The 14598-nt window shown below is 37.3% G+C and overlaps 1 protein-coding gene, 1 long non-coding RNA gene and 1 pseudogene across 2 annotated transcripts; 1 reads left to right on the top strand and 2 right to left on the bottom strand.

The window, feature by feature from the left end:
* LOC113109908 (ryanodine receptor 1-like) overlaps positions 1-6503 on the top strand; it is a 47570-nt pseudogene extending 41067 nt beyond the window's left edge.
* Positions 6122-11603, bottom strand: LOC113109907 (cytokine receptor common subunit gamma-like). The gene is made up of 8 exons (XM_026273795.1): positions 11450-11603; positions 10628-10709; positions 10372-10544; positions 10148-10284; positions 9049-9217; positions 7679-7775; positions 7464-7560; positions 6122-7357 (listed from the first exon to the last, which is right to left on the bottom strand). The coding sequence occupies exons 1-8, from the start codon at positions 11520-11522 to the stop codon at positions 7109-7111; spliced, it is 1077 nt and encodes a 358-aa protein (XP_026129580.1). The 5' UTR covers positions 11523-11603; the 3' UTR covers positions 6122-7108.
* Positions 11604-13467: 1864 nt separating this feature from the next.
* On the bottom strand, positions 13468-14207 carry LOC113110468 (uncharacterized). Its single transcript, XR_003293150.1, has 3 exons — positions 14168-14207; positions 13946-14054; positions 13468-13817 (listed from the first exon to the last, which is right to left on the bottom strand). It is a non-coding gene; the product is annotated as an uncharacterized LOC113110468 (long non-coding RNA).
* Positions 14208-14598: the final 391 nt, after the last annotated feature.

Raw genomic sequence — 14598 nt, 5'->3', positions numbered from 1 at the left:
TGTTGGAATGTAATATTGTTTTTACTCTCAATGTTTTACTGATTAATTAAACTGTTTTTCATACACCGTATGCAGGGAAGAGTATGTATCACTCTTTTTATCTATTGAAGTGATTGTATTTGAGTTTTTCCCTTTATGTTCCAGATTCCCAAATCCAGGTTTTTTGAACCCAGTAGGCCTTTTTTGACACAAAATATAACTTTACTCTTCATTTAACATGCCAATTTCTGAACTTTCCAACAGTTCTGCAAAAAAAAAAAAAAAAAAAATCTGGCAAGTATGCAAACAAGTGGGTCAAACAGCCTGAGAAAATGGATGGCAGTTAACATTACCCAGAAAAACCATGTGTTTTCAACTTCATGTGAATTTGCTGTATTAAAAAGTTTAGCCTCTTCTACACTTCTGCCTTTGGTGTGTTGTTTGATTATTATAATTTTTTCTCAATCTCTTGTGTATGTGTATGGAGTGTTTCTCTTCCTAGTAATTAACACCTGTTATTGTTACTGCATGCAATAACTTGCATTTAAACGTTAATTTTTTTTCACATTTTCCTGAACCAATCTGATAAGGTAACATTTCTTGTAAAGATGCTGATGTAATTGTTTTGTGACCATACCCTTATACAGTAAGCTATACCCTCACAATTTCTTTTTTGCATTTTTCCCTTTTTTTAAATAAATAATATATATATATATATATATATATATATATATATAAATTGTTCTTTTTTCTTTTTTTTTTTTACAAAAGCTGCTGATTTAGATTATATATGTTATAGTACAGTGTATATTATACAGAATGTCATTGTGTTTTCTTGAAGGATTCCAGTCAGATTGGTCTTCTAAAAGAGTTGTTGGACCTTCAGAAAGATATGGTGGTCATGTTATTGTCTCTGCTGGAGGGTATGAATAAAATATTGATTTTATTTCATCATCAGTTTCACATCATTCAGTCTAGACCTGATTAGCCTGTATGACTCTATATTTGTCAGGTAATGTTGTAAATGGCACCATTGCTCGCCAAATGGTGGACATGCTAGTGGAGTCCTCCAGCAATGTCGAAATGATCCTCAAATTCTTTGACATGTTCCTCAAGCTGAAGGACATTGTTGCGTCTGATGCATTCCGCGACTATGTGACAGACCAAAGAGGTTTGATATCCAAGAAGGATTTCCAGAAAGCCATGGACAGCCAGAAACAGTACACACCTGCGGAGATCCAATTTCTGTTGTCCTGCTCTGAGGCAGATGAGAATGAGATGATTCATTACGAGGAGTTCGCCAGTCGGTTCCAAGAGCCAGCAAAAGACATTGGCTTTAACATAGCAGTGCTGCTAACCAACCTCTCTGAACATGTTCCTCATGATACCAGGTTGCAGAATTTCCTTGAACAAGCGGAGAGCGTTCTAAACTATTTCCGCCCATTCTTGGGTCGTATCGAGATAATGGGCGCCAGCAGGAAGATCGAGAGGATCTACTTTGAGATCAGTGAGGTGAATCGTAAGCAATGGGAAATGCCTCAAGTCAAAGAGTCCAAGCGGCAGTTCATATTTGACGTGGTCAACGAAGGTGGCGAATCAGAGAAGATGGAACTTTTTGTCAACTTCTGTGAGGACACCATCTTTGAGATGAACATCGCTTCACAGATTTCAGAGCAGGATGAGGAGGAGAAAGAAGAGGACGATGAGGAGGAACCCGGAGGAGGAGATGAAGAGGGAGGTGGGGAGGAGGGCCAGCCAGAATCAAGCTCTGCTTTTTCCGAATTCATCCAAAGCATAATGAATTTCTTGGGCATGTTTACCTTTAGGAATATTCGCAGACAGTACCGTAGGCTCAGAAAGATGACCATCAAGGAAATTGTGGTCAAGCTTGCTACCTTCCTATGGACAATCCTCATGGGCATCCTCTATTTCATTTACAGTGTGTGTAAAGGTTTCTTCATGCTCATCTGGCAGACACTTTTTGGAGGTGGTTTAGTTGAAGGGGCCAAGAACATCACTGTGACGGAATTGCTGGCCAGTATGCCTGATCCCACGCAGGATGAGGTGCATGGAGACCTACCGGGAGAACCAAGGGGTGGAGAAGAGCAGGATACAGGAGGGATAACAGACTCAATGGAAGTAGGAGGAGGAGAGGAGGAGGATGAGGACATCCAAGAAAAAGACGGTGGGAAGATTCCTGGTATTGATACACCAGGTGGACTTGGAGATATGGGTGACACGACCCCTGTGGAACCGCCAACTCCAGAGGGCACTCCATTACTGAAAAGGAAAATGGTATGGTGTTTATTTAGCTGGATTCCCTGTGTTCCTTCACCAGTTTTCTACACAAATTTGTATTTGTCATGTTGTTTATTTTTTTTATTTATGCTGCAGCAACCAGAAGAAGCAGGACCTGAACAATCTCCTGCTATTGAAGAACTTCCTCCTGAGCCTGAGAAGGCAGAGTGAGTAACTCCCAAATGAAGGGAAAACAGGATATTGTAGTGTTTCTGTTCGATTTTTTGGTTGTTTTTGTAGCCGTATTTACAAATTCAGTGACCATCTTCCATGTGTAACAGCACTGAGAATGGAGAGAAGGCTGAGAAGGAAGCAGAAGTCAAGTCTGAAGCCACAACAGAAGAACCAAAACCTGAGAAAGCAGCTAAAGCAAAAAAGGAAAAGAAATCAGTCAAAAGAGCAGGATTTGAGCTCTGGAATGAGTTGGATGTTCAAAGAAATAAATTCATGGTAGGAAATAAAAAATTCTTCTAAATTGGATTTGAACCTTTGAGTTTTATTTCCAGGTTTAGTTACGTTTATACGGGTTTTAATTTGCTGTTAATCTCCACTTCAATCTACAGAACTGCTTGTCCCGTAACTTCTACAACCTTCGTTTCCTGGCTTTGTTCATCGCCTTTGCCCTAAACTTCATTCTTCTCTTCTACAAGGTTGGATTTTTACACTGTTTTACTGATTCAATGTTTAATTTAAAATGGCATGCCTCACAATAATTGTACTTTTTAAATGTACGTGGAAATAAAAATAAAATCTGTTACTGTTAAGGCTCCATTTTTTTTTAATACTCCAGGTATCTGATACTCCTCCGATTGCTGATGAGTTTGATGGCTCAGGTATGTTTGAAGGCTCTGGGCTGTTTGAAGGCTCTGGACTGTTTGAAGGCTCTGGCGAAGACTTTGAGGGCTCTGCTGGACAGGATGGAGGTGGTGATGATGATGATGAGGAAGGTCCTGTGTATTTTTTCCTGGAAGAGAGTACCGGATACATGCAGCCCACTATGTCCTGCCTGTCAATTGTGCACACCATCATTGCTTTCTTATCTATCATTGGATACAACTGCCTCAAGGTTTGAACCATTAGATTTTACATTTTAGCACTTGAACTTGTGTCATTATCAGTCTTGATTCAGGTTGTTTTAATTAATTCTGAATGTGTGCTATCAATTATTTGTGCTATCAATAATTTATCCAGATGTTGTGGTCTGTTAGATTCCACTGGTCATCTTTAAGAGAGAGAAAGAGCTGGCAAGAAAGCTGGAATTCGATGGGCTTTACATCACAGAACAGCCGGAGGACGATGACATCAAAGGTCAATGGGACAGATTGGTGCTAAACACACCGTAAGTGTGGAGATATATCTGGTTGACTAAAATGAAAGCTGAGCTAGATTCTGTTTTGTGGTCAAACTGATTTTTTCACATATGTGGTCTCTAATTTATGTCTCCTTGATAGACTAGTAAGTGTTCATTAGAAGACCTAGCCATTTTTATTCATAGTTTTCTTTGGTAAAAATTGTTATTAAAACTCTTTATCATTGTTTTAGCTCCTTTCCCACCAACTACTGGGACAAATTTGTTAAGCGAAAGGTAAACCGATATTCTTCCTGTTCATTGGTGTGTAGGCTTAAAATCTGTGCATTTATGAAGCCATGTTGTTCTTGTTTCCTTTGGCAAGGTTCTGGATAAATATGGAGACATTTATGGTCGTGAGCGAATCGCAGAGCTGCTGGGAATGGATCTGGCATCGCTGGATGTCAGCAAACAACAGACAGACAAGAAACCCGAAGAGCCAGACAACTCTATGCTTGCATGGTATTAAAAGTACATTACAAGTGACATTTTAAGATATTACATATAGGTCATGTGTTGTTTTTTTGCCACTAGTGGCAAAGTATTAGATTTTCTTTCCATTTTCAGGCTCACTTCCATTGACATCAAGTATCAGATCTGGAAATTTGGAGTTGTGTTTACAGACAATGTAAGTCTTAATTTATTTCAGGTATTAAAATCTACTGTATTTTATAAAATCGCAGACTTTGCCAAGCACAGTTCTAGTCAAGTGTACTAAAGTGTTCTTCATTTACAGACTTTCCTCTACCTGGTGTGGTACACCGTTATGTCACTTCTTGGACATTACAACAATTTCTTCTTTGCTTGTCACCTGCTGGACATCGCAATGGGTGTTAAGACCCTGCGAACAATTCTGTCCTCGGTCACACACAATGGAAAACAGGTACAGTCAGTACAACAAATCCAACTGGTTCTGAAAATCTGCACTTATACACCGGTTGACTCTGTTGGGTTGTTTCAGCTGATGATGACTGTGGGTTTGCTGGCTGTGGTTGTGTACCTCTACACTGTGGTGGCCTTCAACTTCTTTAGGAAGTTCTACAATAAGAGTGAGGATGAGGATGAGCCGGACATGAAGTGTGATGACATGATGACGGTTGGTCACTGCGTTATACATTATTAGTGTTACATTTTATTTTATTCTTCTTCTCTAATAGCACATTTTGTTGGTAACACCTGCTGTATAATCCAACAAATCTCTCTCTTTTTTTTTCTTCACAGTGTTATCTGTTCCACATGTACGTGGGTGTGCGGGCAGGTGGAGGCATAGGAGACGAGATTGAGGACCCAGCAGGGGATGAGTATGAACTCTATCGGGTGGTTTTTGACATCACCTTCTTCTTCTTTGTCATCGTCATCCTGCTAGCCATCATTCAAGGTTAGACTCGTGTTTTTATTCAACTGCGCCAAGCAAATTAGCATTAAACCTTACATTTCATAGATGTATAATTGGTTTTGAGATTTCGTTTTCATTAGATTGAAAACATTACACTGCAAGTCACTGTGTTTGTTTGCACAGGTCTGATCATTGATGCTTTTGGTGAGCTGAGAGACCAGCAAGAGCAGGTCAAAGAAGACATGGAGGTATGAAGATCTCTACTGTTTGATAAAAAAAAAAAAAAAAATATATATATATATATATATATATATATATATATATATATATATATATATATATATATATATATACAGATTAAGTTTATATTCTTATTGATGTGTCTGATTATAAACTTTACATTGCTTCTTCAGACCAAATGCTTTATATGTGGTATTGGGAGTGATTACTTCGATACAACGCCACATGGCTTTGAGACACATACGCTTGAAGAACACAACCTGGCCAATTACATGTGAGCAATTCACTTTTCTGATGTTATGCAATCTCTCCATTTTTGGACAAACAAAAGTAATGTTTCTCTCTTCACTAGGTTCTTCCTGATGTACTTAATCAACAAGGATGAAACTGAGCACACTGGGCAGGCAAGCCATGTCAAAATGTTCCTAACTGCTAAACATGAAAAGCGATCTAAATATAACAGACATGTGTATGTGTGACAGGAATCATACGTGTGGAAGATGTACCAGGAGAGATGCTGGGATTTCTTCCCTGCCGGAGACTGCTTCAGGAAACAATATGAAGACCAGCTTGGATAAAGCTTTTCTGTTTTGTACAGTACGTAGCTTTTAACAAAGCTAGTATGATATTTGTGACAATCCATGATTTATGTAAAATTATACATAGAAATATAGGCTTGCACAAGACCAGAGAATAATAATAATAATATACACTCAGAATGCACTCTATTTATGCATAGTAAGTGTTTTTGGGTCATTTTACAGTATCTGCTCATATGTTAATGTGCCTAAGACCTATTCTAATGATTCTTTAGCATGTCAAAATATTTATTTCAAAATTTTAAGCATCCGCCTTCAAGATCAGCTCAAAATATACTGTGAAAAATGTTATCAAAATATCTTAGTCATCACAGACTCATCACAGATCCAATCTTTTTATTCAGATTGTAAAAGCATTACATTCTTGAAGCATCACATTTGTCTTTAAACATATAATCATTTTAAAATGGCAAGTTCACATTCTCATAAGTATGCTGAATGTTAAAAAATTCTATGAATACTACAGACGAGCAAAATTCTAAAAGTGCAAAAATAAAGCCTCAAGAAAACACACAATGAATAAACAATTAACCAAGATACATTTGCTATCAATGTTGTATAATGTTAAGTTTTAAGGTGCCTTTTTAGGGCCTTTTGCAATACGATATGAAAAAGTTTTGGAGCTAGGTCTAGTCGAAGTGAAACTTCTTCAACTACATTACAGATTGCCAGCAGCATGATTCACAAATATCAGTCAGCTAAATAATCAGATAATACTGGGTTGCTAGGTGATGGGATTTTCCCGAGAAGTACACAAATCAGATTCTAGAATTTACATAGTACTAAGTATATATGTTATCACAGACACATTTTACACTGTCACAATTTTTACAATGGTCACTGCTTGCAAAGAAAAGCCTTGCTTCGGGAGACCCTACAGAAATCTCATCTACATTACTGTGGAAAACCGCAAACATAATATTGTGAGTAAAAAATATACTTTTGACACAAATAAAAACAACACATGACCACTATGCTGCTACTCAGCCTGACTTAATACAAGAAAGAAAGAAAAAATCCAGACTATATAAAACACAAAAAGGATCAAAATTAACCCTGCTTTAACATAAGAAAACAAATCAAATGTTTATCATTGCTTGTTCCAAGTTGATTATTTAAGTGCAAAAATGTATTTTCAAAATAACAAAACAGGATTTTACTTGGTTTCACCATATAACATATGCATCACCCCTTTTTGAGGTGTAAGTATTTTCTCTTTTCTTTTCAGGATTTTAGTTTCAAAACTAAATGTCAAAGACACTCATTTCTAAACTCTCGACTTTAATAACTTCCGATTAAGGTGAAGATTTAGACTGGATTATCCACTTGCGACAGATCTTGGGGTTGTATGGTTTCAGAAGACCCAGGTATGGTGGAGGCTGATGAGTAGCTATGCATGCACTGGTAATCTGATGACAGGTCTGTTGGGTTTGAGAGGATGCTTTCGCTGTCAGTGCTGGACTGGGACACTGTCCTGTACTCGCGCACAGGACAGGCACGCTCCGTGAAATTGGGTTTGAAGCCATTCTCCAGATCTTTGGGCATGGACAGCCATTTCTGCATGACAAAAAAGATTGAATCACACATTCCCTCTTTACAACTGTGGGTTAAAGAACAAATTCAAGCATGGTATATGGCTGATAAAATAAAAACTGTCACTTACCTCAACATTGCCATCATAATTGTCAAACAGGGCTGCAAGGTATTTGCTTACATTTCGTCCTGCATTTGGTACCACTGGTATTAAAATTATTCTTAGCCTAAGAAAAGTTAAATATTAAATTAGCATAAACAAAACATTATTGCAGCATTAAAAGATAATGTTACAGTGGAAAATTAAAATGTGTATTTAAAAATGGTTAAAAAACAGATTCCAACCTCTCGCTATGGACGAGCAAGCAGGACAGTATGATGAGAATAACTGTGGCTCCTGCTGTACACAGCACCAGTGACATCACAGACATGGGGAAACCCCCTGGGGAAAAGAGTTTCCTTTAAAGCCACTGCTGTAGTTTTAAGAAGTTTTTTTATTTTTTATTTAACCCAAACCTTTGCAAACAAATGACATTTATGGTTTAGTACAGTTTAACTGACAGCAGGTCGGTAACACTACCCACACTTGTGGCCTTTGCCACTTGAGACTCTGCACTTGATAGGAAGATTGGCCAGCAGATATGAAACATTTGAATTTTCAGTGCCATTTATGCACTTCCTTGTAGTATTTGAGGCATTTTTTATGTCCATTTTGTTAAACGTTTACATCATTATAACAAGATTCACGATGCTAAATTGTGTCATCTGTTACATAGGCACTACTGAATAGACATTCTGAAGTACTTTATATATTTTTAACCCTATATAGATCATAATGCAAGTCAACAAGTGGGCAAGTGCAAAGACTGCAAGTGTGGGTATTGGTACAGGCCTTGGCCCTTGTGCACCCTATTTTGCATCGAGTAAGTCAGTCAGTTTCTTTGAATATACTTTATCTAGTTGTAGGTAAATCGGTAAATATTAGTTTTTAATATTTAGCATTGTAACAGGAAGGATTGACACAAATATTATGTAAAAAAAAAAAAAAGGAATATATTAGGATTATTTAATTCTGTCATAGTGAAGTTAGAGTAAGAGACTAACGTTACGCCTTTAATCACTGAGCAGTCTCATTAGACCTAACTTAGTATGTAATGTATATTAATAATCCAACGTGAAACTGGTTGTGGAAAGAAAGAAAAAAAATGGTTGTGGAAAGATTTTATATGACAAATTCCTCGCTTTCAACATGTAAATCGATCATAATAATAATAATAATTAAAAAAAAAAGAATAATAATAAAAAAAAACATTCAGTCTGGTAAAGCATCACGGAATATGCTGCAGTGCGATGCGAGTGTGAGAGGCTGAGAGCGCGCAAAGGGAAGGTGTCACAGCACGGTCGGTCACGCTATATTTTCGCGTTCGATGTAACGTTATAAAGTATGTAATGCGCTTGCAGCTGTGACTTTGTCTGCATCATTTTGTCTTTTTAAATCGCAACACACTAGGCAGACAGGGGCGTCGGACTGGGAGTAAAACCAGTACTGATTACCAGGGCCCCAAAGGAGGAGAGGGCCCTTGAAAAGTCTGGAATATATATTTTCAGGGTGGGGGCCATTAGGACTGCCTATGCATAGGGCCCGGGATCTTGTGCAGCGCCCCTGTAGGCAGATAAAGCACTAGGAGACTTGTAAAACGGATAAGATACGTTACCTGAAGTGTCGTTGGTCTTTAAAGATCCCCAGTAGACAGGCTCACTCCAGTCGCTCCAAAACTTGGACTCTCCGCAGGATGACTCTATTCGAGCCCTGACCTGGAACTCATAGCGTTTTTTTGCAGGGAAAGGCAAACTGAAAGTAGTCCTTCTGCTTGGAGTGGTGTTCTAGGGAAGAGAGATGTAAACTTTGTCGTTTGGTGTTTGATTGTGAGACGTCCGCAAGTTGAGAATGAATTACAATGACAATTTGTACAACATGGTCCTTGAAATTGATTAGTTGTCAAGCACTGGGACTTTCTCTTTTATCCCAGCAAACACTTTAACATTTAATAAGCAGTTCCAACCAGATATAACATATGTAGTAACCATTATTATTATTATTGTTATTTAAATACTAATTGCTCTGTTATTATTTTTGGAATTTCTACTGAATGTACTCTGCATGATACGTTATTTAGCCGATAGGTGGCGACAAATTTGTATCTTTTTCAACAATGATTACTACAGGAAAGAAACAAGCGACATTTTCTTATAAATGAGTCATTGAATAATTCACCCAGTCAGTGGTGGACTGGCCATCTGGAGCACAGGGATTTTTCCCGGTGGGCCATTGTACAATGTAGGCCAGCCTATTGAGTATTTATACAGGGTTTACTGTTCACAGAAGCTGAGTGGCACACCACTTGAATGAGGGAATTTAGTGTAACAATAGTCAAAATACCAAAATAAAACTTGTCAGGCATATTTAGATCAAGAACCATTAGAGGACATTCAAGTACTATTTAAGGATCACAATGCAAAATCAATCAATTGAATTTTAAAAGCACTTTAGTTGCATTCGATATGCTCTCTGTGTATATAAAACCACTTTTGTAAATTTATTTTGATGTGATTTCAGCATCAGTACGTTTCATATATCATTAATCCATTAGAGGCCATATTCAATTTAAATTAAATTTATGCATTTATCATACAGTGCATTCAGGCTAACATTTTTTACCTATAACATTATCATATGAAATGAATACCTATACAATGTCCATGTGTTTCAAATGTGGCCAATCAAAGTTTAGTTTCACAGAACAAATTTCATACCTTCCATGGATTGTTGTCTGTCCTGTGACGAACTTCACTCTCAATGCAGCTGTCGTTCTTTGAATTATTCCAGTACAGCCATAGTTCAGTGTCTTTTTTCTCCATCACGGACAGGTTGAACGGAGGGTTAAGCTTCACTGATTACCAACACAATATGTAAAGTTTTAATTCATCAACCGGTCAATTATTGTCAAGTCATAATAAACATGAATCATTTCTAATACCATATTCTTTGAGCATATGTTTCTGCTCTGTCACCAAACTGCCATTGTCACTGTACAGCCATGTAATTAAGTCATTAAACCGTTGTGGTTTTATGTAGGGGAACTTGCAGACCGTGTTAACACCATCAATCCTTAGATACTCTGGACAGTCCAAAATTTCCTTATGAGTAAACCTGAGAAAGAAAACACATACTGTTGTCAGCTCTGAAACCTCGATCCAAAATTGCAGGTTTTCTATTTTGTTCAACATACGTACATGCTCTTGAAAATGTAACGGTGCTCATGCTCAGTCCATGTGCAATTAACATAGTCCAGATTTATGATAAGACAGTTAATTTCTGGGTGAAGAAGAGAAAAACAATATAGTTAAAACTTAAATGCACTTTATGTAATCATGTTATATATAAATGGCACAGTATTGCAGCTTGTAGGTTGTCAGTAGAGGATGCTTCAGCCTGTGAGGACTGGAAAGAAACGTACACAGACAGGAAATATGTACATTTTCAGTCAAAATTATAGATTTATACTTTCTTACTGATTAAAATTAAATCATAGCTTTACATGAGAATTTTTTGAACATTTTGATAGTCTTTCTATGGAAAAACTGAACTGAAAGTGTTGTAGGCTCAAGTTGTGTCAAAACTGTCTTTGGTTGCGTGTACGCATCATGGCCACAGAGAAGCCATTTTGGAAAGCAAGCATCTGAATATTGTCAACTGTTCAGACGACAGGTTGCTGAAAAATTTCACAATTTCCTGAAGAATATGTAAAGGTCACGTCTGCTGATGAAATAATTGCCATCAGGAGACATTTTTAGGCCTTATATATGTTAACAAATTAGATTTTTTCATCTTAACTGTTGTACAACCGCATACTTCCGTAGTTTTAAAGAGCATAATAAAACCACGAAAAGGGGGAAGAAATGAATACAAATCCAACAAACTCTACCCTGTTTTGTTTAATAGTTTAGAAATTACTTCTGTAATCCTTTTGTATTTTAATACCAGGTATGATGTGTTTTGTAAAGGCAACATAATGTAAAATCTAAATAAATACAAAATAGTTGTAAAATACTCACTTGGTTGGGATGACGCAGAAAATGCAAAGGAAGGAATGTTCCCAAGGAAGAGACTAACTAAAAGAAATATCATCTTGGACAGGGTCACATAACGCACTTGTTGTTTAGGTCTGTTTCTGTCTTCCTTGTTCAAACCTATATGTATCTGCTCTGTGTGGGCTGACGTTTGCGTGTGAGATTTTCCTGTTCAAAGAACCCACATTCTGCTGATTGCCTGTTATGAAAATAACTGAAAGCTACGTTTGTGTATGAAAGAGAGTATAGGCATTAACAATTTTAGAACATTTTATTTAGCTTTTACGTAATTCACTTTACATGAAAACAAACATATCAAAAACCTTAAATAAACTAAACTATAACATGTTTAAAGAATAACCTTATGGCCTATATTCTAACCTTTAGTTAGACAATAAAGTACATCAAGTGCAATCAATGCAGTAAAACAAGTGATCCACATCAGAAATCATGGTACTGTAAACTATTTTTTGTCTCAAAAACTAATATCTTATCATAAGATATAGTCGCCAACTATATTTCAATGGAGAAATTGACTACTAAAGAAGACGGACTATTAAACAAACTGGTTATGAAATATATATATATATATATATATATATAGACACACACACACACACACACACACACACAAGTTTGTGAACCATTTACAATTAACTATATTTCTGTATAAATATGACCCAAAACATCATCAGATTCAGAGGCAATTTGATACGTCAATCGTCAGATTTTCCATTGTGATTTCTATCCATCTGTGAACTCTAATCTCTCTTGTTGACTCAAAAGTGATTTCAAAAGAATCTTTTAGTCTATTAGTACAATGTAGCTTTACCATGTAAGGTAAAGCAATAGACCAAAATGACGGAAAGCATTTTGAAACTTTGCACTTTGACGGACTGACGGAAGATTTTCCGTTAATGCAACCTCTGCAGTCCGTGCTGTTTTAAAGTCAGCATTTTTGTGTGAGTGGCTTGCCAAGATTCTTTTATTTTAAAGGTTTTATATAGAAATCGGCTGCATTCTCAGCCACCAAATGTCTAAATAAGTAATAACTAATATACTAATAATAGAACTAATGTGGCAATTAAAGTTGCTTAAGAGTATGTTATGAGATTGATACACTATTGATATATATTATATATATCAGTGCTGCTTGAAAGTTTGTGAACCCTTTACAATTGTCTCAGAAAGATGTCTTGAGATTTTCCTTCAGAATTTGCTGGTATACAGTAATTCAGAATTCATCTTCCATCAATGATGTCAAACCGTCCTGCAAAACAGGCCCAAAAACACGATCCTACCACCAACATGTTCGCAGATGGGATAAAGTTCTTATGCTGGAACTTTTCTCCAAACAGTACACTTTTCATATGACCAAAATTCTATTTCGGTCCCATTTTTATACAAAACATTTGTCCACATGATATTTAGCAGGCTGCAGACAGGCAGTGATTTTTTTTCTCATTGAAACTCTGCCATGCAAACCATGGTTGTTCAGTGTCCTCCTGATGATGGACTCAGGAGAAAAATTTACATTAGCCAATGTGAGAAAGGCCTTTAGTTGCTTAGAAGTTACACTGGGTTAATTTGCAACCTCACAGTCTGTTACAAGTCTTGCATTTTGAGTGATCTTTGTTGGTCCACTGCTTCTGGGGAGGGTAACAGAGGTCATCTCCATTTACGATCCGAGTCCAAACTCTTTAGAGATGGTCTCTTTTAAGACCTTTTCTAGCCTAATGAAGCAACATAAACTCTTTTTTTAAGGTCCTCCGAGATCTCCTTTGTTAGTGCCATGATTCACGTCCGCAAACTATGATCAGACTTTCACCCACTGCAGAGGTTGCATTAATGGGAACATTTTCTGTCATTTACTGAATTTAAAAAAAAATCTGAAAGATGATTCAAAGTGCTATCTGGAATTTTGGTCTATTGCTTCACACTACATGGTTAATTGTGGTTATAGACTAAAAGTTCTGTTGTGAAATCACTCTTGAGTCAACAAGAGAGGTTCGAGTTCACTGATGGATAAAATCACTACAGAAAATGTACATGATTTACATTTACAATTGACATATCAAATTGCCGCATTATGATACTGAGCCTTTCATTAAACAGCCTTTAATTAGTTTCAGATACCACTTTTATACTATCAACCACCACAGCACAATATCAAATGCATTAGAGTTTTAAATGACAAAAGAGAGCTCTAAAGGCAGTGTAGTGTTACTGAAGGAGAGGGTGGATGCTTCCTGCGCCAGCTGCAGAAGGGATGGTAAGATATCCGAATACTCTCCACTATCGTAGCACTCCTGCTCTTGGTCTGCATTCTGTTGCAGGCTCTGCCGCTGTGGAACTGCACGAGCACAATAAAAGGAACAAACCAGAAGTGTAAGTTCTGAATTCATGTGGTTTGTGCAGGTGATTACATGTGTGGGTTCAGGATGGTGTGTGAGAGGGAAGCGTGGGCGTTTATGTGTGTACCTGTGTCGGCGTGAAGTAGCGCATCGGCTTCATTCTGGCTTCTCTGTTCGCTCTCGCTTTTTGTGTCAAAGTCGTTAACAGCAGAGATGTGGCGGCCCGGACTAAGAATCTATCGTGAACGTGAAATCAAACACGTCAGATTATACAAAAGCTTGTTAACTATATAAAGCAGTGGTGGTTTGTAATAGCATCTGTGTTTATTTAAAGATGTCTAAGTCAGACCTTGCTGAAGTGTCCAGGTCTGCGTGAAGGTGGAACGCATGAGGAGATCACGGCCCTAAACTGGATTCAATGGATGCCAGTGGATCAGACCACATCATTACTGTTCTCAAGAGAAGAAGAGAAGTGAAAATTAGGGCTGAACATTTTATCAAAATGGCTGAAGTGTGATTTATCAAATGACAAAGTCCTCAATTTTATTTTTAGGTCTATGTTTTTTAGAGTGAAGCACTTCACTGTGTTCGTTTTATAGAACAGCTGCTCAGGATTACATGTTTTCAGTTTCCCGGGGCAACTTGGTTTGCATGTTTTCAACAAAGGAGAAGGTTTAACCCTGCGGCAAACACCTGTTGAATCTATGCTACGAAGAATAAAGGCAGTTCTGAAGGTAAAAGTGCTAGCAAGGTGTATATATTTATTTATATTTATGCATT

This window comes from Carassius auratus, chromosome 10 (assembly GCF_003368295.1).
Source record: "Carassius auratus strain Wakin chromosome 10, ASM336829v1, whole genome shotgun sequence".
In the NCBI taxonomy this organism is placed as follows: Eukaryota; Metazoa; Chordata; class Actinopteri; order Cypriniformes; family Cyprinidae; genus Carassius; species Carassius auratus.
The sequence above is the reverse complement of the archived record's forward strand: the minus strand, read 5'-3'. Positions and strand labels throughout refer to the sequence as shown.

What these genes read in the sequence shown, in the direction of transcription:
- LOC113109907 (XM_026273795.1), bottom strand. Translation starts at nt 11,522, where the DNA reads ATGATATTTCTTTTAGTTAGTCTCTTCCTTGGGAACATTCCTTCCTTT. An exon ending in CAGACAACAATCCATGGAAG is followed by an intron (nt 9,218 to 10,147) that starts GTATGAAATTTG and finishes TCTCTTCCCTAG; the next exon opens with AACACCACTCCAAGCAGAAG. An exon ending in TTGCTCGTCCATAGCGAGAG is followed by an intron (nt 7,561 to 7,678) that starts GTTGGAATCTGT and finishes AACTTTTCTTAG; the next exon opens with GCTAAGAATAATTTTAATAC.